This window comes from Convolutriloba macropyga, chromosome 5 (genome assembly GCF_964194025.1).
Source record: "Convolutriloba macropyga chromosome 5, txConMacr16.3, whole genome shotgun sequence".
In the NCBI taxonomy this organism is placed as follows: domain Eukaryota; kingdom Metazoa; phylum Xenacoelomorpha; order Acoela; family Convolutidae; genus Convolutriloba; species Convolutriloba macropyga.
This window is the reverse complement of record NC_134472.1, coordinates 16,281,872-16,304,657: the sequence shown is the minus strand read 5'-3', so window position 1 is coordinate 16,304,657 and position 22,786 is coordinate 16,281,872. Positions and strand designations below refer to the sequence as shown.

The 22,786-nt window shown below is 35.6% G+C and overlaps 1 protein-coding gene across 3 annotated transcripts in view; it reads right to left on the bottom strand.

Moving 5' to 3' along the window:
- LOC142339171 (ATP-dependent clpX-like chaperone, mitochondrial) overlaps window positions 1-22,406 on the bottom strand; it is a 41,981-nt gene extending 19,575 nt beyond the window's left edge. The window contains exons 1-11 of one of the 3 annotated variants that reach the window (XM_075388966.1): window positions 22,048-22,406; window positions 21,637-21,885; window positions 16,509-16,787; window positions 15,896-16,083; window positions 15,368-15,599; window positions 15,064-15,156; window positions 13,120-13,319; window positions 12,346-12,488; window positions 9,152-9,300; window positions 8,115-8,348; window positions 1,140-1,304 (exon numbers count right to left, since the gene is read on the bottom strand). In XM_075388966.1, the coding sequence (XP_075245081.1) occupies window positions 1,140-1,304; window positions 8,115-8,348; window positions 9,152-9,300; window positions 12,346-12,488; window positions 13,120-13,319; window positions 15,064-15,156; window positions 15,368-15,599; window positions 15,896-16,083; window positions 16,509-16,787; window positions 21,637-21,885; window positions 22,048-22,219 (2,104 nt within the window). In that variant the 5' untranslated portion in view covers window positions 22,220-22,406. The remainder of the gene's footprint in view (window positions 1-1,139; window positions 1,305-8,114; window positions 8,349-9,151; window positions 9,301-12,345; window positions 12,489-13,119; window positions 13,320-15,063; window positions 15,157-15,367; window positions 15,600-15,895; window positions 16,084-16,508; window positions 16,788-21,636; window positions 21,886-22,047) is intronic. The other 2 variants (XM_075388967.1, XM_075388968.1) reach the window with 2 other exon arrangements.
- Window positions 22,407-22,786: the final 380 nt, after the last annotated feature.

Sequence of the window (22,786 nt, the reverse complement as noted above, 5' to 3'; positions counted from 1 at the left end):
CTTAAAAAGAAGGTAAAAAGACAGACTAAAAAAAGAAACTTATTCTTTTCATTAAGGGCTGAAATGTTAAATTTTGATTAAGAAACTGTATAACTTACTGCTGTTTCTATTAGCCGCTCTTAAAAAACATTCAATTAGAGTGACAAGCACTTATTTCACCTTATTTCTTTGAATTAAAGCAAAGAAAGGTCAATATCAGAGTGAGGAAGTCATTTTTATGAGTGAGGTAAGTCACGTGTGACCAAAAATTTAATCACGCGAATGAACAACACAACTAGCTCCACTAAGAGTAAAAAAAACGCTACGCACGCAATTCAGTTGAAATTGCATGAACGAAGGAAAAAAGTGGTTATGACGTCATATGGTCGTAACAAAAATCTTTACGACGAAATAAAAAACTAAAAGAAGGCCAATAATAGCACCAGCTATCGCTGTGCGGCTATTAAAAAGGACCAATTTCGAAATTCATTTTATATGGCAAGCGGTTAACTGCATATTTGGGCACACAGAAGCACAAAATGGGAATATAAAAAACCGACTAACGTCGGACAATTCCTCTCGAACGACTGGCGAGGCAAGGAACCTAGAAGAAGTACAGGCTAGAGACATTTTATGGTGCAAAAAGTTCTGACTGGGAGGGTTTCTTACCCGTGGCCTCTCTGATGAGATTCAGGAACATTCACCTCTAGGATACAGCGGCTATGTACGATTATCACTCACAATCGGTTTTATTATAGCAACAGACTAAATTTCTGAATGCAAGCAATTCAAATCACTCAAACAAATCAAAAAGTCAAGCGTGAAAAAGTCACTCGAGCAGTGAAATCGAAAAAATGTTCTAGAAGAAATTGGTCAAGCAAAATTTTGCATAACAAAGGCACACGTTTTCAATAATTGCTTCAAACTTCGTCCGGGTGAACCAGCTTGCGAAACTATTTGCAATAATGCAAGGACAATTACCATTCCTTGCAATCTTACAAATAGAATTTCCCAAATTTTCAAGCAAATTTTGTACTCGGAAACACGTGCTGATTTGTAAATCTTGATATGACGTGTATTGTCCTCGTATAAGTACTAAGAATTGTCAACACGTGAAGGCGGGGAGGGGCTTCGAGTTGTAGCTTGCTTGAAGTGTATACCTTGTTGACACTTGTCCACATCATAATTGGCATCAACGAGGAGTCTCGCAATCACACTCTCAATGTCCTCTCCAACGTAGCCGGCCTGTGTCAGAGTTGTACAGTCACAAATGGCAAATGGAACATCCAGACATCGCGCAAGGGTCTGGGCCAAAAGAGTTTTACCTACGCACAAGAAATATGGTATTCATCGCCAATTATTATTGTATCGTTTGTTGACCCGTCTAAATTTCAGGGAGAATACCTTTTTTCTAATCAGCTTCTCATCAATGGATACTACATTTTTTGAGCCGAAACAAAAGACAAACAAACACATTAACCAAGCCTAGACAAAAATCCGTACCACAAAAACAACACTCCATAAATCCATTCATCGTAACAAAATTAGAGTTTTAGAGTTTCAGTTTAGGTTGAAGTTCATTGAGGTTCATTGACCTTCAGTTTGATTTCTCACTTTAACTGAGCAATCGGGAGTGAAAGTCGCTTTTTGAAAGATCAGTCACGTGTGATCAATAGACACTTGATTTTCTTAAAGTCAGACACCTTTATATACTTGCCAAAAACATTAAATGTCGAAAAAACTAAATGTTGCGTAACCGACTACCAAACAACATTTTACTCCTCTATGATGATTTCTCCCAACAACATAATACCCCTCTATGATGATTTTCCAAACATTCAACCGTTTCTACTTCTGATGGTTTTTTTCGATATTATCTCTGTTGATTCTATATTGCTTTGCTGAGCAACTCTGATTATAAACACTTTGAGCAGAATGAGAGAAGAGTGAAACTAGCCAAGAGTAGTCAGAAAGATTTCACGTAAAATGTTGATCAAGCTGTGAACTGAGGTAAAGCAAAACAAACTTTTGTTCATTTAAGTTTATATATATATTATTATTATTATATATAGCGGGAAAAAATCCCAAAACGATTCGAAGTTCAACTGGAATACAAAAAACAGGCGATAAATCACTTAAAGAAACTTGAATGGTGTAACTCATTATAGTATTCAATTCACGAGAACGAAATTAAAAACAAAATCATCAAAGCTAAAGTCCAATATTTCTTTATAAATCTCAATTTGTTGCGACCCCAAACAATAATTCACAACAGTTTCCGATACTTTTTCTAAAAAAAGAGTAGTTTTTGCCACAATAACTGCTGCATCAATGAACAGCTACCTACATAAGCCCCCTTAAAACTTTACAAAATACGGTCAAATAATTTTAAAAAATATATCCATTAAATTATTTCTTCTAAAAAAACATAGCCGGCAGATTGCCGGAAAATAGCCGCCGTTGACGCGCTCGATGCACATCGGGATTGAAACAGATTAAGAAAAAAGAAGAGACAAATTCACTGAATTAGTTTTCAGTGTCAAGTGTTCTAATTCGGGTGTTCATTTTCAGTTAATTTCTCAAACTATAATTAATTCAGCTTCTAAACTGAAAGCTGTTAAGCCTAAAACTAATGTCAGCTATCAATCACTAATGAGCTTTAATAACCAAATGCTCTATGATACCAATGTTACCATACCAATGTCAGCTAACAAACACTCTAATGAAATTTGATAACCTAAATCTCAATGACTTAATGACCGGTGAATTATCGGTTTATCCCGTCTCTTTTGATTTTGCTTTTTTGACTTAGACAGTATTCGCCACATTGCGTAATTCAATGCGTGCAACTATTTAAATTGAAAGAACAAGGAGAGGGAGTAAGTCAGAAGTCAACCGTGAAAATCGTGACTTATGTAAAACAAAAAACGTGATCAAAAGGTAAAGCGAACTAAAAAAAGGAGTGCGCATAAATAATACCCGTTGAGAGGCTGACGCCGGCTATTAATTAATTATTCCTATAATACAAATGCACCTTAAAAAACTTTCTTCTAAAAAATGAAAATCTCACAACAATGTGGGCCCGGAAACTTCTTTAACTTAGAAGCAATTTTGAGAAAAAACTGGCAGCAAAGATGATACAACGTTTCTCTATTTTCTGCAATACTTCTCAACAGTGATTTATACCACCAGAACTGAGGTACCTAAAATTCACTCTAGCAAAAGGCGCATTTTAATTCCCAATTAATGGAATAAAACAAATCAATAGGTAGATAATCGCTATGTTACCAAAAAACACTCCGAGCAGCAGAAAAACGTCCAAATTAGCGCAAAACATATTATTACGAAAATATGAGCGATTGTCACATCTTTTTCCAGAGGAAACGAAGAAAACTGATTTGTAAAAAAAAACAAAACTGGAACAACCTTCCTTTTTCTCGATTTTTGATAACTTTCTAAAAGCAACAAGTAAAAAAAAATTAAAAACTGAAAGCTTTGAGTAACGCTTTGAGCCAGCTCTCAAATTACTAGCATGGGGCTTGCTTTGATTATGCTTTGATTATGAATCTAAGCTAGATTATGCTTAGATACTAGACTCAAATGGCCATGGTATACCAAAATTTCTCTTTAAAACATTAAACTATAACTCATCAATCGTTTCTGTGAACAGTAAACGCAAAGCCCGGTGAAGCTCCATGAGAGCTGCAGCGTAAATTGACGCCATCGCGCTTCACAAGTTTGCCAGTGTTTCGTTCGAAAATTCTGTTCAGTTAGAAAAATTACAGAGCAAAATTCTTATAATAGCAATTGAAAGAGTAAAAACATAGGCGTCAATTTTCTGGAAAATAGCCGCGATAGACGCTTGTGGCCTTCCATGAACTAAAACAACTAAAGAAATAAGATAGACAGATTGACCACCAGTTCTTTAATAGACCACTAGACTTTCTGGGTTAGATTCGGACTGTCAATTTTATGAGACACATACGCTCTATGAGGAAAAAGCCCTAATAGAGCTTTTTCAAGAATAATATTCGAAATCAAAAAGTCAAGACTCTGATACTCAAGAATTAGGGTATATACGTTTGGCACTACTTAGATGCACATTATTGAACTTTAACTAGTAAATGTAAATAAAATTTTAAGTTCAATTTAAGTGATTTCATATGTCATTTTTTAAGTGAGGTAAGTCACGCAATTGATCTAAAAGCAGAACAAATGACGTCACGCTCAAAAATTTTAACTGCAAAGCCGTAAAAGCCACTGAAAATGAAAAAGTCAAGTTCAAGAAGTCAGGTTGCAAGAATCATCAATAGAGACGAATAGTCCTGAATTACAACCTAAAGAATTACAAAAAATAAGCCGTGTTAGAAGTCCAATGAGAACAATTCGTTTGACACCATAGGCGATTAACAATTTTTACAAGAAAAAAAAACAAACAAGACTATAAAAATCATCTATTTTTAAAGCCACGGTCAAAATCAAAAAACGACTTCTACGAAGACATGAAACTACCTGAATTCCATTGTTTCTCATTATCAATCGATGAAAACTGTCATTAATGAGGTTAACTTATAAGACAGCAATAAGTTCAATAAATACTTGCAAAAATTAAAAATTCGCTAATAGTTTTGAAAAAACGGGCAGTGTATAAGTAAAGAAAGCAATAGCTATGAATCGAAAAGATTTTAAACAAAAAGAAAAACTTTTTTAGCAACCAACGGTCAATAATGAGAAAAAGCTATAAAATAATAAAGTCAACAACAAAAACTCAAAAATTCTGCAATATTTCTTGAAAACAATTGATGTCGAAGTCATAGAAGGAATCAGCGTTGAACAGAAACAATTTAATCGACCAAAATAACCCCTACTAGCAACCTATGAGGCCTGTTAATAATGAGAATAAACGATAAGACAACATAAATTACAAAAGTACAAAAAATCAAATTTTTGAGAAAAAGTAGTGTCAAAGTCATGAAAACTAATAAGCTATTAACTCAGACCATTAGTTATCACCCAATGAGACCTGTCATTGATGATACTCAGTGATGAGACAAACAGAAACATTTTTTGAAAGTGGGCAAAATCAAATATTCTTTAATGTTATTTGACAAAAGTGTTCAGGTCAAAGTTTCAGCTAACCCTTGATGAAATCTAGCAATTTCAACTAGGCGCAATTAGAACACATATGTATCATACTAAAAGCACTCAAGGAAAAAACTGAAAACAGAAGTCAAATTGACGCACGTGAAAAAAAAACAACTCTCTCTCGAAAACCGAAAATTTGTTCAAAAACCAATTTCTGCCTCCAATTGAAAATCACGCCTTAAATCTACTTTATTTTCGTTCCCTTTGGTACTTCAGTGAGACTAAAATCTCAAAACTCTCATTTGACTTTTCACAGTTGTGACTAAGTCGAAAAAACGTGAACAGATCTTAAACGGAGCTGGCATAAAGCCAGAAAATAGCCGCAATAGCTTCGTAGATCTGCAATCTCAAAAAGATAGTAAAAGAGACGAAGCTAAAAGAAGCAGCAATAAGTTATGCAAATTCATAATCAAAATATAGCGTCTCAGCATTTAATAAAAATTTATAAATGCTGAGACGCTATATTTTGATTATGAATTTGCATAACTTATTGCTGCTTCTTTTAGCTGCTCGAAAATAACCTTCATTTAGAGTGACATACACTCACTTGCCCTTATCTCTTCGAATTAAATTTAAAAAAGTCAAATTTAGAGAGAGGAAGTCATTTTTGAGATATAGGTAAGCCAAAAGTGACCAAAAACTTAATCACGCGAATGAACAAAGAAACTCGCTCCACTGAGAGTGAAAAAGGACCTCACGCACGCAATTAAGTTGAAATTGAAGGAATGAATAAAAAAAAGTGGTTGTGACGTCATATGGTCGTAACAAAAATTTTGACGACAAAAGAAAAAAACATAGCAGGACACGTCCTGACGTACAATTCAAAGAATTTTCATTTGCGAAATAAAAACCGAGACCAAGAATGGTCTATGAGTGAATTGGAAAAACCCATTTCTAAAAATCAGATGAAAAAAACAGAAAACCAATGTCAAAATGCCGTATGTGAACAAAAAAACCAAAAGCGAGAAAAGGAAATTTGGTTCAAACGAAAAACTAGGCCTAGAATGAACTATGAATGGATTGCGAAAACCATTTCTAAAAAAAATATCCAAAAAAATGAAAAAACCGTAAAAACCAAAGTGAGATTGCCACATGCGAACAAAAACCACAAGCGAGAAAGAGAACTTTTGTTCAAACACCGTATTCGCTTTCTTTTATAAAATTAGAGCAAAAAAATTTCAGGCCGAAAAAAACCACTCGCTTTTTCAGTCGCTTTTCACTTCCTGTTTCGACGTGACCAAAATCACTTCTCCAGTTTGAGTTCAAAAATCATGAATATGTGTGAACAGATCTTTAAAAAAAGACAGCGCCCCAATACAATTCAAATTCTTTCAATTGTAACAACCCAAGAGAAGGCCAATAAAATCCCCAGCTATCGCTGTGCGGCTATTAATAAAAGACAGCACTCCAATACAATCCAAATCCTTTGGATTGTAATAAACCACGATGTCCCCAATAATAGCCGCTATCGCTTCGCGGCTATTAATAGAAAGATGTACATCAGCTCACAACTATTCCAAAACATGCCCGACAGATTGCCGGAAATTTGCCGCCGTTGATTCCAATAAGCATGATTGGGATTGAAAGAAGATATTAAAAAAAAGATTTTTGTACAAAAACTTTTTTTAAGTCCGATTTATTTTGATGGCATTTCGTAGTTGAACATACTCCTGTTTCTTAGAGAGAGGCTACAGGGGATATTATCAATACCAATAAGCATTAGAGAGAGGTAACTAATACTTATAGGAACGACGTTCAAATAGCGGGCATCTAAAATTGGGCTTTATGGGTTTATCCCGTTTCTATTTCTGACTTCAATTTTTTACTCTGACTCTGTTCATTTTGAATTGCTTTGATAAGCAACTGATGTTCAAATTCACTTTTAGCAGAATGAGGGAAGAGAGAAACTAGCCTAGAGAAGTCAAAAAGATTTCACGCAAAATGTTGAAAAAGCGGCAAAATGAGGTAAAGCGAAACATTTTTTTGTTCGACGAAGTAGAAAAAACAGCAGGACAAGTCCTGAAGTACAATTCAAAGAATTTTCATTGACTAATCAGAAAAACTAGACCAAGAATGGACTATGAGTGAATTGAGAAAACCATTTAAAAAAATCAGATCAAAAAATAAGAAAAAAAACAAAAAAATCAATGTCAAAATGCCGCATGTGAACAAAAAAAACCACTAGCGAGAAATGAAAATTCAATTCAAACAAAAAACTAGGCCTAGAATGAGCTGTGAATGGATTGGGAAAACCATTAAGAAAAAAATCCGATCCAAAAAATCGAAAAACAGTAAAAATCAGAGTGAAATTGCCGCATGTGAACAAAAAACCACTACCGAAAAACCGAATTTTTGTTCAAACACCATTTTCTCACTCTACTTTAAAATTAGAGCGAAAAAAATTCACGCCGCAAAACCACTCGCTTTTTCGCTCCATTTCCTGTTTCGGCGTGACCAAAATCACCACTCCAATTTTACTTCAAAAATCATGAAAATGTGTGAACAGATCTTAAAAAAAAAGACAGCGCCCCAATACAATTCAAATTCTTTGAATTGTAATAAAAAATAGGAGCGCTATAATAGCCGGCTGAGAAGATGAGGGCGGCTACTAAAAATCACTATTAGACTAATAAGAGTCCTCGCTAAAGCCACGTAGCTAGTGAACGCAAAAAAAACAACAGCTGTCTATAATTAACAATGAGAGCAAATCAACGCGAAAATCAAGAATTCAGGTGTGATAAAGGTCAAAACGGACAAGTAAAACGTTTGCATAAAAACACAGGACCAAATGATTGCATTATTCCAAATATTTACTTGAGGTCAATCACTAACGTCTTAAGAGGTTCTTATAAATGGTGATTGAGATATATTTTTAACTAGCATTTCATAGAGAAAACACCAAACTCAACATTCATGAGTGTTCGAGCAATCTAGGCAATTTATTTATGTTATAGTAAAATGTGATCATATTATAGCTGGTCGGAACTCACCCGATCCGGTAGGCCCGAGCAACAAAATATTGCTCTTTTCCAGATTAATATTCTCTCCCGTGTTCTTCGCCGCTCCACTGGTCAATACCGCCGAGCCTCTCTGATTGGCTGATTTCTTTTTGCTGTTGTTGCTCGCAGAATTGCTGTTAGTGGGAGATGAGGTCGGGATAAAATTCAGTTGCAGCAATCCACCTGTGATTGGCCGACCAGTTGCGGAGTGAAAACCAGTTATGTCTAAAAATAGATTCTTCAGGTCAAATCGCAAATCTTTAGCTGGTTGTCGTTTTCTGTTTGAACAGATTGCAACCAAATACGTCAGCTGCGCTACAACTTCCTTCAATTTCTATTAAAAGTTACAAATTATTTGTACTCAGATGCAAATTGCCCAGAAAAAACTAAAAACCCTGAGATGACGCTGAAGGAAAAACAAAAACATACCCGACAAACTTCAGGCAAATTGCTCCCAAGTGACTGGCGAGCGGAGGAGAAGTGGTCTTCACACCATTAATTTATGTCTCCAAAACAGTATATGAATTGTATACTTAGAGAGTAGTAAGCCGAAAGACTCTAAGAGGTCTTAATGCCCTGTGGGCTTAAAATGTTATCACATTTTTGAGGACGTACAATTAAAAGGGTCAGACGAAATAATTGGGCAAATTCCGTTAAGGACGCGTTCATAATGCCCACGGAATCTAGTCCTGAGGATTAGTGGGTGTGTAAAACTTTTACACCCCCGGGGTTAAACACACTAAATCCAATACCCCAAAGCAACATAACTATAGTTAAAATTTCAATCGAGTCAGAAAAAACCCGATGAGAGGAAAATAGTGCCCAAGGGTTGTACCATTTTCAACCGTTTTTAAGGTAAAACAGCGCTAAGCGTGGAACATATTAGATCCAATGCCTCAAAGTATTATACATAATTTCAATATTCCGTCAGAAAAAAATGAATAAGAACCGTATACACAAAAGCCAAGGCAGAATTGAGTTGCGCCGATTCAGTTTTAATGAAGCTTGTGACAGAATTAAATAATGACCTTTGGGTGCAAATATGTACTGTCCAGTAGCATTAGGCTGATTGGGCATAGTATGGAACTCTACCGCGTGCTGGAGGGACGAATGCTGTTGACTGGAATTCCTCAAATCCACACTTGGTTCAGGCAGAGAGTCGCCAGTACCACTGTTGCTAAAATAAAAATTTTGACAGACTTATTCAATCTAGAAAAAATTCACATATGGAAATGATAATTGTATATTTCTTTTATTTTTTTGTTTGTAACAAAAACAAACATACAGAACCCTTAAGCTTTGGTAAACAAAAACTATTTTAGGTACCGTTCGAAAGTTTTACCGCTCGATCATCCTTTTTCACTCAGATGTCCAAAAAATAAATAAAATAGCTGGCAGATTGACAGAAAATAGCCTCGATAGCTTCGTAGATCTGGAGTATTACAAAAAACACACTGAAAAAGGGAAAATTTAAAAACAGGGTAAACGGAAAATATCCTAAGAATCTTAACCTTATATCAAGTTGACAAAAACTCAGTTGACGTTTTCTTCTCGAATTGAAGTAAGGAAAGTCATTCATCACAATTAAAGAATCAAACAAAAACATCAGTCCAACAATTCCCCATTAAGTCATGTCGCATAAACTTCTTAAAACATTAATCTTTATTGAACATGTCTTCATCGATTTACATTCTAGACGAAGCAAGATTGACACTATTGTCACACGTTAAACGACAATAACATTGAGGAAGTCTTGCAAATAAAAAAAATTTGCTGCAAAATATCACACAGGCGTAATCCAAAATGTTTCAATGGTTCGTACTTAAACAATGGTTCGTACGGTTAGAACAAAATTTTGTACAAGAAGAACCAAAATACCAGCAATTACTTGAAAATTAAGATTATCAACATCCGGGCACATTAAAACACCAACACAGTGCAATGATAATTTTCGCATTCATTAGCCGACGAAACTAATCAGCTTTCTTCATTAGCCACGAAACCACTCAGCATACAGTTTCCCTCAGTCAAGACATTTACGCGAAAAAATGGTCAGAGGATACATCGCAATAAACAGATCAGCAGACATAAATAAACATACCCGCCCGGCAGCTTGCCGGAAAATTGCCTCTGTTGATTCCCATAACCAAGATTGGCATTGAAAGAAGAGAAAAACTAGTGAAAAAAATGATTTTTGTACAAATAATTTCAAAGTGCGAACCATTTTGATGTCATTTTGGAGGTGAACATACTCCTGTTTCGTAATGAGACCAAACAGGGGCTAGTATCAATACCAATAAGCATTAGAGATGGTAACTAAGAACAAATTTCGAGGAACATGCATATAAAATCGGGCTTTATAGGTTTATCCCGTTTCTATTTCTGATTTCGTTTTTTGATACTGGCTCTGTTCATTTTGAATTGCTTTGCTGAGTAACTGCTGCCTAAAAACACTTTCAGCTGAGTGAGAAAAGAGTGAAGCTAGCCTAGAGAAGTCAAAAAGATTTCACGCAAAATGTTGAACAAGCTGTGAACTAAGGTCAAGCGAAAAATTTTTATTCGAAGAAGTAAAAAATATAGCAGGACAAGTCCTGAAGTACGATTCTAAGAATTTTCAATTACTAAACAAAAAACTAGACCTAGAACGGACTATGAGTGAATTGGGAACACCATTTTAAAAAAAATAGATCAAAAAACAGAAAATCAATGTCAAAATGGCGTATGTGAACAAAACCACTAGCGAGAAATGGAAATTTTGTTCAAACAAAAAACTACGCCTAGAATGAACTTGGAATCGATTGTGAAAACCATTTAGAAAATCCGATCCGCAAAATCGGAAAAAAAAACAGAAAACAAAGTGAAATTGCCGCATGTGAACAAAAAACCACTAGCGAGAAAACGAATTTTTGTTCAAACACCGTTTTCTCACTCTACTTTGGAATTAGAGCGAAAAAATTTCACGCCGCAAAACCACTCGCTTTTTCTCTCCACTTCCTGTTTCGGCGTGACCAAAAACACTGCTCCAATTTCACTTCAAAAATCATGAAAATGTGTGAACAGATCTTAAAAAAAGACAGTGCCCCAATACAATTCAAATTCTTTGAATTGTAAAAATTAGGAACGCTATAATAGCTGGCTGAGAAGATGAGGGCGGCTACTAAAAACCACTATTAGACTAATAAGCTGAGGCGGCTATTAAACACAACGAAGATTGTTGGAGAGCAATTCAAAATCGACAATATCAAATTCTAAAAACAAATATAAGCGGCTAGCACTAGTGGAATTGCTCTCACTGTTTATCCTGTTTTTGAGGACGTAAAATTGAAAGGGTCGGACAAAAATCGGTCGAACGAAGAATCGCATAAAAATAACACCGCACTAATATAATTGCTACAAACTTCGCTGGAGAGTTATTTACCAACTATTGTCGAAAGAATGGTTCTCGAAGGACAGGCGAGGGATTTCTTTACCCCTGCTTGTAGCTAGCTAAAACTCTCCGTGTAACAGAGGCAAAGGGGGGGGGGGTAGCAAAGCGCGGTCCCAACACCTACAAAAAATTCGAAATTGTCATTCACACCATGAAGCTTCCTCAGCAGTTTCGGTATACCATACACTTACAGCTCACCAGGAGTCTACGAGAGCTACATAGCGAATTAATGCCCCACAGCTTTAACAGCTTATCCCGTTTCTTTTAACGATAAGTCAAATTGCTCAAGCGAGCAATTCTAGAAAACGGTAAACAATTGCTTCAAACTTCGTTTGAACGCGAATGCAATTTATCTACACTCAGCTTCCAGATTCATAGGCACGAAATACTAAAGAAACGCTTTCCTAATTTCTCTATGACTTGAAAAAAACTGCATACAATAACGTAAAACATCCAATACGCTCAAGCTTGTAGCCGATATCAATAAACTCGAAACTGTTCATTCAAATTACAGACTTATTGCCCAGTGAATCCCATCATTTAGACTTATTATCCATTGAATTTCCATTCATTTAGCCTTAAGAATTTTTTGAAGACACTTTTTGACATGTCGTTATTAATGGGTTTTACTTTGCCCTTTATCGGCTTCGGTTCGATCCATCACAACTCGACAAATCAAAAAGAAATAGTTTAATAGGCATTTAACCATCCAAATGCTCGACCAACAACGCTATGTAAAAAAGTACAAAGAATGTAAAAATCGCAGAATCAGATCTGAGATTTTGAAGTGTTTACTTTGCAGTTGTGGAGTCCTCGTTATTCTGAGTGACGAGACTGAGATTATGTCTTAGTCTCTTGTAGTGGTTGTACGTGGCCACCGACAGCACCTTCTTGGCGAAGTCCTGTCCAATCACAAACCTCTCCAAAAATGAATAGATCTAAACATATATTTCTCTCACCAATATAGCCACCCTATATAGACATGCTCAGACTTTTTTACGATAATTAAGTCGTAGGCACACCCACAGACACCTTTCAGATACTTAAATGTACCCGAAAATGTTAATTCATATCATTAAGACTTATCATTGAATTGCCCATTCATTCAGAACTCTAATACTTTTTAAGACACTTTTAGTCACTTTTTGCAAGTCGTAACCTATGCTACAGGCCAGATCTACACTACCAATAAGATTTGCTGATTAAAGTGCTATGAAAATTTATTTATATCAAACCTGTAAAATTTCAGTTCTGCGTATTAAATTTACCACGATAAAGAAAACAAAGATATGGAGAGACTAATTTTAGGCATCTAATAGTTCCAACTCCATATCAAAGGAGACGAACAGGAACTATATACTCAGAGGGTTTGTATTGTGATTATTAATTCTATTTCCTATAATTCAACATAGTTGTCCTAAACATTAAAATCACTATACTATACTTACAACTAAAATATTTCGAATGCTCAGTTTAGTATTGAATTTATAAAAGGAAAGAGTTTGAAATCGACATTGAGAGTTTGATTACAGAATGAGTACCAATATTCCCGAAATTTGATCAATTCACCTCTTTTGGAGGTGGAATTAACTTTGGTATCCATATTTCAAAACCGTCTTTCTCTGCCACATCCCACGCACTGTCCACTGGACATTCACTGCTTTCTTTCTTGGTGTTAATTTTTTGCTTTTGCTTATTCTTCTCTTTCTTAGTTCCACTCTTCATTACATTTACGAGAAAGCTGTCGTTCAAATCTTTGCTTTTATCATCTTTGATGACAAAATATGACAAATTGTCAACATGAATGTTATTTCTGATAAACGAAACGCTGATTGAAATCAAAATTTTGACGCTCTGGATACTACATTGATACATTAATTTGTACATCATTAAAACTATTACAAAAAGACAGCGATATATAAAAGTCTGAATTTTCGGAGAAAAACGCCATATTACCGCAATAGACTTCTATTGTGATTGCCACTAAAAGACCACAAATTTGACCTTCAAATCATATTTGACCTTTTGATTTTTTGAGTACCGTTTCAGAGATGTTCGAAATCAACCACTAGTTTAAGTTAGCCACATGCTTGAACACATTTTTGACGGAATTTTTCACCTAAAAACAAATAGCCAAAATTATCCCATTCAAGAAGTAGGAAATGCTTATCTAGATAAACCAATACCGTTCGGTAACTAAAAACGCGAGTAAAGAAGCTACTTTTGGAAATTGATAAGGAAAAGTCCACGAAAAATGAAAAGTGTTTGTGCTTTATGTATCCAAGTCTACCAGAATACGTTTTCAAATAAGACAGAATCAATAAAAAAAATTATCAAAAAAAGAATAACATAATTAACTAACGTCGGGCGAACTGCGCTCAAACGACCGGCTGGCTTCGTCAGTAGCTAGCCGCGGCATAGTGAGCCTAGCTTTAGCTTAATTGAAGGGCCGTGAGGTGAGCGCAGCGGGGGGGCAACAAGGGTGGGCGCAAATGTGGGAAGGATGTTTTTGGGTGAACGTGGCCCTTACGGCCTGAACTATGTGCAGGGGTGGGGCTGGGGTGAGGGGTGAAGTGAGAGGGGCTGTGAATCGCGTACTTGGAGACTAGTGAGCTGAAAGGCTCTAAGAGCACTTAATGCCGGCTGGGCGCTACCTGTATATCCCGTTTTGAGGACAAAAAGTCAAATGGGTCAGACGAAAAATCGGTCAAGCGAAAAATTGCATAAAAAAAGACCAACAGGACTAATATAATTGCTACAAACTGATTGATGCAACAATCCCTCATAAGTTTAATTCTGACAAATTTCGTGAGAGAGTTGTAGAGCATTCAAATTCGAACATATAAGCGTTTATTTTCTAGTTCCTGTCAACTTCTATATAAAGGGAATAGTTTTTATTCGTCTTTCGTTATCAAACGCTCTCATTATTTCTCCATCTGTTAATAGGGCGATGGTTTTTTTGCAAGCGTTTTCATTTCTCAACTTTAGAAAATAATTTTATAACCTCAAAAGTAAGTTTTTCAAAAATAGCAACATTTTTATCTATCTACAAAATCACTTATTTTTGTTTCTAGTTTGCGAGGCCTCGGATCAGGAGGGACAGAAAAATAGCTCGTCATACAATGAATGTTTCGTTGCTGCAGTTCCCGTGCACGGTTTACTGTTTAGATTGGTAAAGCTCCAAGAGCATTCCACAGATATTTGATGCCTCAGGCATAAAGTTTGTCCAGTTCCTTGAGAACATACAAAGGTAACGGCCACACGAGACTAAAATAGTTGCGGTTTACTTTATTTCAGAGCAACACTAAAAACCAATCGCTATTGGCTCGTAAAAACATGTAGAAAATCCAGGCTTTTCTTCGAGCCATAGAAGGACATATACGACTATAAAAAGTACTTCAGACTTCCTTCGATAGAGTTTTCGAAAAATTCAAAACCAAAAATGAACACCGAGTTCAGCAACGGAAGTGAACGCATAAACGATTTTCATTGGAAGCTAACAATTTGCCGTACAATTTAACTTGCTGCCTCGATCGTGCAAATGTAGCAGGATATAAGCTATTTCTTCTGAACTCAGTTCGGGATAACGCATGGTCCATTTTCCCTCTCAAACAACCAAATCAAGTCCTGCCAAATCCGTCTACCAGTTTCCATCCTTTTTTCGTCTCTCATATGTCAACATTTCCTCTTAAAAAACAGTAATTTGTGATTTAAGTTCCGAGACCAAGCACGAGTACCTCAAAATTCTACAGAAAATTTTCCATATGAATTATATAAAGATTTCCTTGATATTATTGAACAAGACTTGATTTGATACTTTGGTCATGCCAAGATTGACCTTTCACTGACTTTCCTTTCCGGTTAAACTTAGTTTCTTCTTTGTTCTCTTTGTTACTGCTATTTTTGGATTTAATAGATTGATTACTCTCCATCTCAAGCATTCTACCTTTCTTCTCGAAATAATCAAGATAGTGTCGTAAGTTTAGTCTTCCGTCTTTGCTAGTAGCTTTGGCAATAAGTTGCATGTTGGATAACGATGACAGCGACTTCTGCACAGATCAGAGTATTATAAAAGATTTAAATGCCGCTTTCGGTTTAATAGGACACAGTCAGTGTAAAACACACTATATATTAACGCTTTTAAATCGACAAAAGTATAAATTACAAAAAAATTCCCCCAGACCCCGTCATCAGTAACCTTAGCAATATCGAAGTTTTCTTAGACACTTGTCGCAAATCACTTGACACTAATCGTTCTGATTATATCGTTCCCTCCCCCGCGCATTTAAGGCATAAAATGTATTTAACATTTCTATTTAACAAAATTTACATTTAATCAACTCACCTGCTTAGGTGGTGGAGGCGGACTTTCTTCAGTATGTTTATATTGTTGTTGACTAGTGTTGGCGTTGTTATTTACTCCAGTGACTGTGTTGCTCGCATTCTTAATTTCCTGTTGTTTCATTTTGTCCTCTTCAGACAGAACTGCGAAGAAGTAGCTGCAGTTATCACACTTCACAAACCGAGTAGAAGCTGAAGCAAAAATTGAATGGGTTGCGAACAAAGTACCAAATTTTCTCTACCATTCTCAAAAAAAAATTCCGGAAGTTCTGAAACATTTAATTGACAAACGAGACACCATAAGCTCTGAAGTACAAGCAATAGAACTTCAAAATTTTTTCGAAAGTTTTCATCTTTTCTTTTACGAAAGAACCTATTGCATTTTTTGCAATTTGAAGGATCAATATAATTGAAGTTTACACTGTGAGAGTTGTTATCAGGCATCGCGGAAAAAATCCTCAATGAAAATACCCGCCAGTTTACCTAGATTTAAACTTTTGCAGAAGTTCGACAAATTTTGCAATATTAGTTTTGAAATAGTACGCCTGGGGGTTACAATTAAACTAGGGGTGGGCGGGGGATGTGGCATTAACGAAAAAGCTGCCAAATCTTCTTACAGACGAATGTTTCAACAACGCTGCAATTGCTGCCACAGTGGGTACAGGTGTGACTACTTTTCCCACCGCCGCCACTACCTCCTCCCGACGCTTTTTTCGACCCAGGGGTCTTGCCAGTCCCCTTTGATAATCCATGGGTTACTCCAGGTTCACCTCCTTGTGAAGTTGAGTCTTTGTCACTACATGCTTCTCTGCTATTGTTACTGTTTGATGCAGTAGTTGCGGCCGATTTCTGAATCATGTCTGACAGACTGTGGGTATCTTCAAATAGAGCTTCAACTAAACAGCAGAGGTAGTTAATTCAACCATATTACTGTTGGCTGCTTCCTATCTCAGTTAAACCCATATCCCAGTCCAAACTAGGTCCAGCTCCCAATTAGCCATAAACATGTATTAAATCGATCCTCAATCTTGACATTGTAGATTAGTTTTTAAGGAATTAAACTGAAACTTTTTAACGCCACACAAACAGAGTTAAGAACTGGTGATTGCAAAAAAAGACTGAAAAAGCTAAACCGCAACAAAGCTGTCCACATTCAGACACTTGACGTGAACCTGAGATTGAGGTTGACAGTAAATGAAGGTTACCATTGTAAAATTTCTTAACGGTACGCTTCAGTGGCGTCTTAGAAAACATGTTTAAACAGACTGAACAGGTTTAGAGAGTTGTTTGAGAAACAGATTGTGCGTTAAACTCCTTACATCTCTCTCAGTGGAATAAGTAGCTTTCCATGACTTAGTTATTATTATCACTTTTATAGATTAATCAATTTACGTCTTTTCTGTCTGTACTACTTACGCAAGCTGCGATGAAACTTAATTTATTAAATTAACTTGATGATTAACATTTTTTTAAACTTTTCTCTTTTCTCAAAAATGTTAATTGTAGAATTAGCATTTTTTAAAAATTTTTCTCAAAATTATAATTCATATCTCTTAATTTGTCGATATTTTAACATTGTAAATTTAATACAATTTTAAACCTTCACAATATGTGACGTTTGTTTCATTTATACTTCTTAACATTACATTGACTTTAAACTATGTTCTGTTTTTTGTTCCGACCCCTCTTGAGGGGGGGGGGGGGGGGGGGGGGGGAGGAACTATATACTCAAATGGTTTTTTTTTGTTCAGTCAATTTTGGCTGATCGATATATTCATCATAGAGAGTTGAGACTGGTATCATTAGAAAGCTTGTCCAGCGTAGAATATGGAATAAAAAAAATTTTTTTGATTTTCGTTTTTGACAGGGAGATATCGAGGTTTAAACTTTTGAGAAAATAGTGTGAATTCCGTTGACTTTATTCACCTTGTATCGGAATTTTTGACTAAAATTTCGCCAATTTTGAAATTTAACAAAATTTTTCAAGAAAATGTTGTTGATTTTACATTTAAATACAAAAAATATTGTCGGCTATTTTCATTGATTTTTTTGGTCACAAATTCCGGCTAAATATTTCACAAAATTCAGACTTTTTCATCAAAAACAGCACGAAATAAGTTTCTTTAGTCCACTCTGATTAAATTTGCAGGAAGTGCACACCCAAACACCACTAACACAATCTTTGTAGATTGGAAAGGGGGCTAATTCCACTTCAACTTCTGTTGAGAGTGCTCTGTAAATAAAACGCAGCATTTATTTTTGATTTTTTAACTAACATAATATCTATATCAGTGACATTCCAAAAATTAAATATTCCTAATGGACAATCAGTATTAGCAGGACTAGTTCTGTACCAATCTTGGACCGTTACAATCCAAAAATAATTCGGATTGTCGTCAGTCGGTGTTTTATAAAAAAAAATTCGATCTTTTTTATATTAAATAAGTAACAGAACATTTCAAATCAAAGCTCACTAGTGATAGGTCCTATTGGCTTCCCAATTAGCTCGCAATTAATTTATTTAGTTGATTGCTTGAAAGCTTATGGTCGTTTTGACTTTCAAAATAATTGATTTTTAAATAAAAAATGGCTTATTGAACTTTGCCTCCATTTTTCTCTTAATTTGGTCAACTTGTAGCTTAGTGTCAGCAATCAACGAGTGCTCCTTCTTTCTGCTGAATTCAAAGTTAGTCTTTATTGCGGTTTTACGCCTTAAGTTATGGTGTTCTGGCTTTGATACTACTAGATTTCACAATTTTTTTTAATTTTTAGTATTTAGCCATTTTTCATGTTTTTTAGTTTTGTCAAATTATCACGTTATTGTCAGTTCATATATCACATTTTTCGTGTTCAAAATAACGCACAATTGATATTATTCAAATTTTTAACGATATAGATTGTGGTTCTTTACCGCTTCGATAGCACTTTCTCGAAGAATTTAAGTGAATTTTTTAATTTTTGTCTTTAACTGTCGTTTTTACTTTGTCTTTTTAGTCGTATTTAATTTCCTGTACAATGACCCGGTTTGCTTGATTGGCTTTTTTGGAAGAGTAGATGAGCCGATGTTCTGATATTAGAAGATAGATAATGGCTTTCATGACTTTGAAAACAATTGTTTTCCAAAATGAAAAAAAAAACATTTCAACTTCGCAATTTTGTTCCTTTTATTGTCTGTTTGTTACCTGGTCTCGTTAATTACAGGCCAATTATGACATTATTTTTGTCAAAAAATGTTTCAAAAGGGATTGGTGTCACAAAATCTAATGTTTTAAGAGAACTCGTTATGACTTTTGGCTTCCACACGGGTTTTTCACAAAATAAATGAATTTTTGATTTGTCATATTTGACGTTCTTATTCTGGATAATTGCAGGTCTCAAGGGCTTCCTTTAGAAGAATGGACGAACCTATTCAAATTTTTCATTTTGCAATTAATGGCTTTTATGTCTTTGGAAAAAAATTTTTTTCGAAAAACAAGAATTATATAATTTTGCATTTTCTTTTTTGTCTAATTGTTGCTTATTTTCATTAATGAGCGGCCACATAATACATTATGGGTGTTCGACGAATGTGCAGTCGAACATATTTTGGTCCACAGTATGGCTTTACGGCTTCCGAAGCATTTTCTGGCAAGTTTTAATTGATTTTTAGTTTGTCTATTTGTTGTTCTTTTTGTAACTGCATAAAAAATTGAATACCAAGAGTTCTTAATTCCCTTCTATAGAAGCATTGGTAATTGTAAACCTATGGGATATTTTAGTTGATTCCTAATGGTTTTCATTACTTTGAAATTAATTGTTTTTTTAAAAAAAAAATTCAGCGAATTTTCTAACTTTAAAGTTTCTGTTCCTTTTTGTCTAATTGTTACCAAGCTTTATTATGAACTGGTGAATCACCATTTTTTCTCGTGAATTACAAGTTATTTTGTTTATTTTCAGTTTTATCTAACGCTATTTTGACTTTGTTATTAAGTTTTGTTTTTTTAAAACGGACATAAATTTTTTGATGTAATTAATGTTTGTTGTTGTTTGATTTTGCCGTTCCTCTTCGCTCGCTTTCTTAATATATCTTATCAATCTAATGCATCATTTTTTACTTCACTGAGTTATTTGCTTTGGAGGCTATCTTTTCGTTCATACACCAGTTTTTTTTGTGTTTTTCCATCTGTTCTTCATTTGGTAGACAATTATGCCAAAATTGTGGATGAGCGGGGTCGGAACCTTATGTGCGATCGCACATTACCGAGCCGCCTCGTTATAGTTCATACTCAAAAGAATTAACAATGTTTTTCTTTTTTTACAATCCAGCGTAAAAAGTGAGTGGGGTGTGGTGAGCACCAGTAAACGGAGCCAAGATTCCGGCACAAAAACCAACAAGCGCAAACGAAACTGCAACGAGCCCCGTTGTAACTGAGCTACTCTCAAAGTCTACAACAGTAAACTATACGAAGAACTTCAAAGCCCTATTCCCGACAATGCCCCAGCAAAGAACATAAACCGGCTGACGTTGGATGAATTAATCTCAAACGACAGGCAGCGCAATTGAAATAAGAGGGGGTCTACCTTAGAAAAATTTAATGGGTGCAAAAAAACTCCTACCCCACAGGATCGACCCCACTCGGACACTCACTTCACCTTATCTCTTTGAACTAAAGTGAAGAAAAATCAATTTCAGAGTGAGGAAATCATTTTTGACGGGGAGTTTAGTCACGTGTGACCACAAACTTGTGACCACCACTAAAACAACATGGCAAAGACAAGTCCTTACTTACAATTCAAAGAACTTTAATTGACGAAAAAAACCAGAGCTCGAATGGACAATAAATAGATTGGGAAAACCACTTAGAACAAGGTGATCAAAAAATGATAACAGTAAAAACCAAAATAAAATTGCCGCATTTGAACAAAAACAAACAATCGAGAAAGCAAATTTTTGTCCGAACACCGATGACTCACTCTACGTTGAAACTGAAGGGAAAAAATTTCACGCCGCAAAACCACTCGCTTTTTCGATCAACTTCCTATTTCGGTGTGCCCAAAATCATCACTTCATTTTGATTTCAAAAATCATGAAAAATTGTGAAAATTTTTAGGACAGCGCCCCAATACAATTTAAATTCTTTAAATTGTAAAAAAAACTTAGTAGGACAAGTGCTCATATAATTCAAAGAATATTTATTGACTAAACAAAGACCAGATCTTGAGTGTACACTAAATGGATTGGGAAAACCACTAAGAAAAACATCCGATCAAAAATTGAAATAAGCAAAAATCACAAGTCAAGATGCAGCATGTGAAGCATGTGAACAAAATCGAGAAAGTAATTTTTAGTTCAAACACCGTTGTCTCACTCTAGTTTGAAGTTGGAGTGCCAAAATTTAACGCCGCAAATTCACCCGCTTTTTTGCACCACTTACTTCTGTTTCGGCGTGACCAAAATCATCACTTCAAAAATCAAGAAATTTTTTGAACAGATCTTAAAAAAGACAGCTTCACACTACAATCCAAATTCTTTGAATTATAAAAACCAAAAGAAGGCCAATAATAGCCCCATCTATCGCGTTGCGGCTATTAAAAACTGAAAGAGCTGAAACCGCATAGGTTTGTTCCCCCAAAATAGAATAGGGGGGGGGGGGGGGACGAAAATAGCACCGACATTATTATAATTTACGGTTAATAGGGGTGCATGCTCCAGTCCTACTAAGCACGATGGATCCCAAGAGTTAACCAAAACTTTCGGCAACTAACATTCAGCATTCAAATGCAGCTGCAAGTCATCTTCAATTTGCACGTCAATTGCTTCCAAGTCACTCTGACTCAGCAGTTGCCCTTCATTCTCACTGTTCCCTGAGTTTGCACTGCTTATATTCTGAGTGGCATCCTGTTGATTATGCGCAGTTGTTGAACAAGGACTATGATTTGCATCTCCCCCGTCACTGTTACCTGAGCTCGAACACATTCTCACAGCTGGCAGCCGAGTCAAACAAAACCCATGAGCTAAAATAAAAACCGAATGGTTTCTATTCCTGATAAATTTACACACTAATATTGTGGTCAAAGTGCGTCTCAATATACATTTGTCACAAATTCAAAAACTCGCGAAATGTTCAATTAACTGCTACAAATTTTGTTTGAAAGCAATGAATAAAAAAACCATACCCGTAACTCTGCTCTCCGACAAACATCCACATCTTCGTAAATTTGCATTTGGTCGTCTCGATCTGTCAGCATTCGCGATGTTTGTTGTCGAAGTCAGTCGATGCTGTCGGTTGCCAATCAGAAATCGACACGAGCCAATAGACGAGGACGCACGAAGAGATCTGTTCATCATGCTCTTTTCACCGCTTCAAGCAATTAAAGTTTTCACACGCAAAGATTTTGATTATCGCAGCACCCATATACTTCTACTAATACCTACGTCCTTTTAGCTGTCAATTATTTCCATACAATATTTATCACTTCTCGCCTAACTATTCATAACTTTCCTGGAAAAAAAATATTACTAAAACCAAGCGCACCTCAAATCATTCAAGGCAGTAACAAATATAAAACATCAGACAATTAATTCAGCAATTATTGAAAATAAACCGCCAAACAAGGACGTGAATGGAGGAAATAAAACTTACGTCAAGACTTTTGAAAATGCTTCGCAGGATGAAACAGCAGATGAATCAGAGAAAACGTCTAAAATCATCGCCTTTAAAACTAATAGGCGAAAAGCTTAAGCACTGATTAAATATATATGAACAGAAGTCGTTACAGCGTAAATAGCCTTCTCGTGATAGCGAGCGGGGTGAGATACATCGGTGAGCGCGCGAGGTGCCGTTGTTTCATTACTGATAGTTTAAACTTTAAGCAGAATTCAGAGCGGCAGTTGATGCACGGAGAAAACTAACGT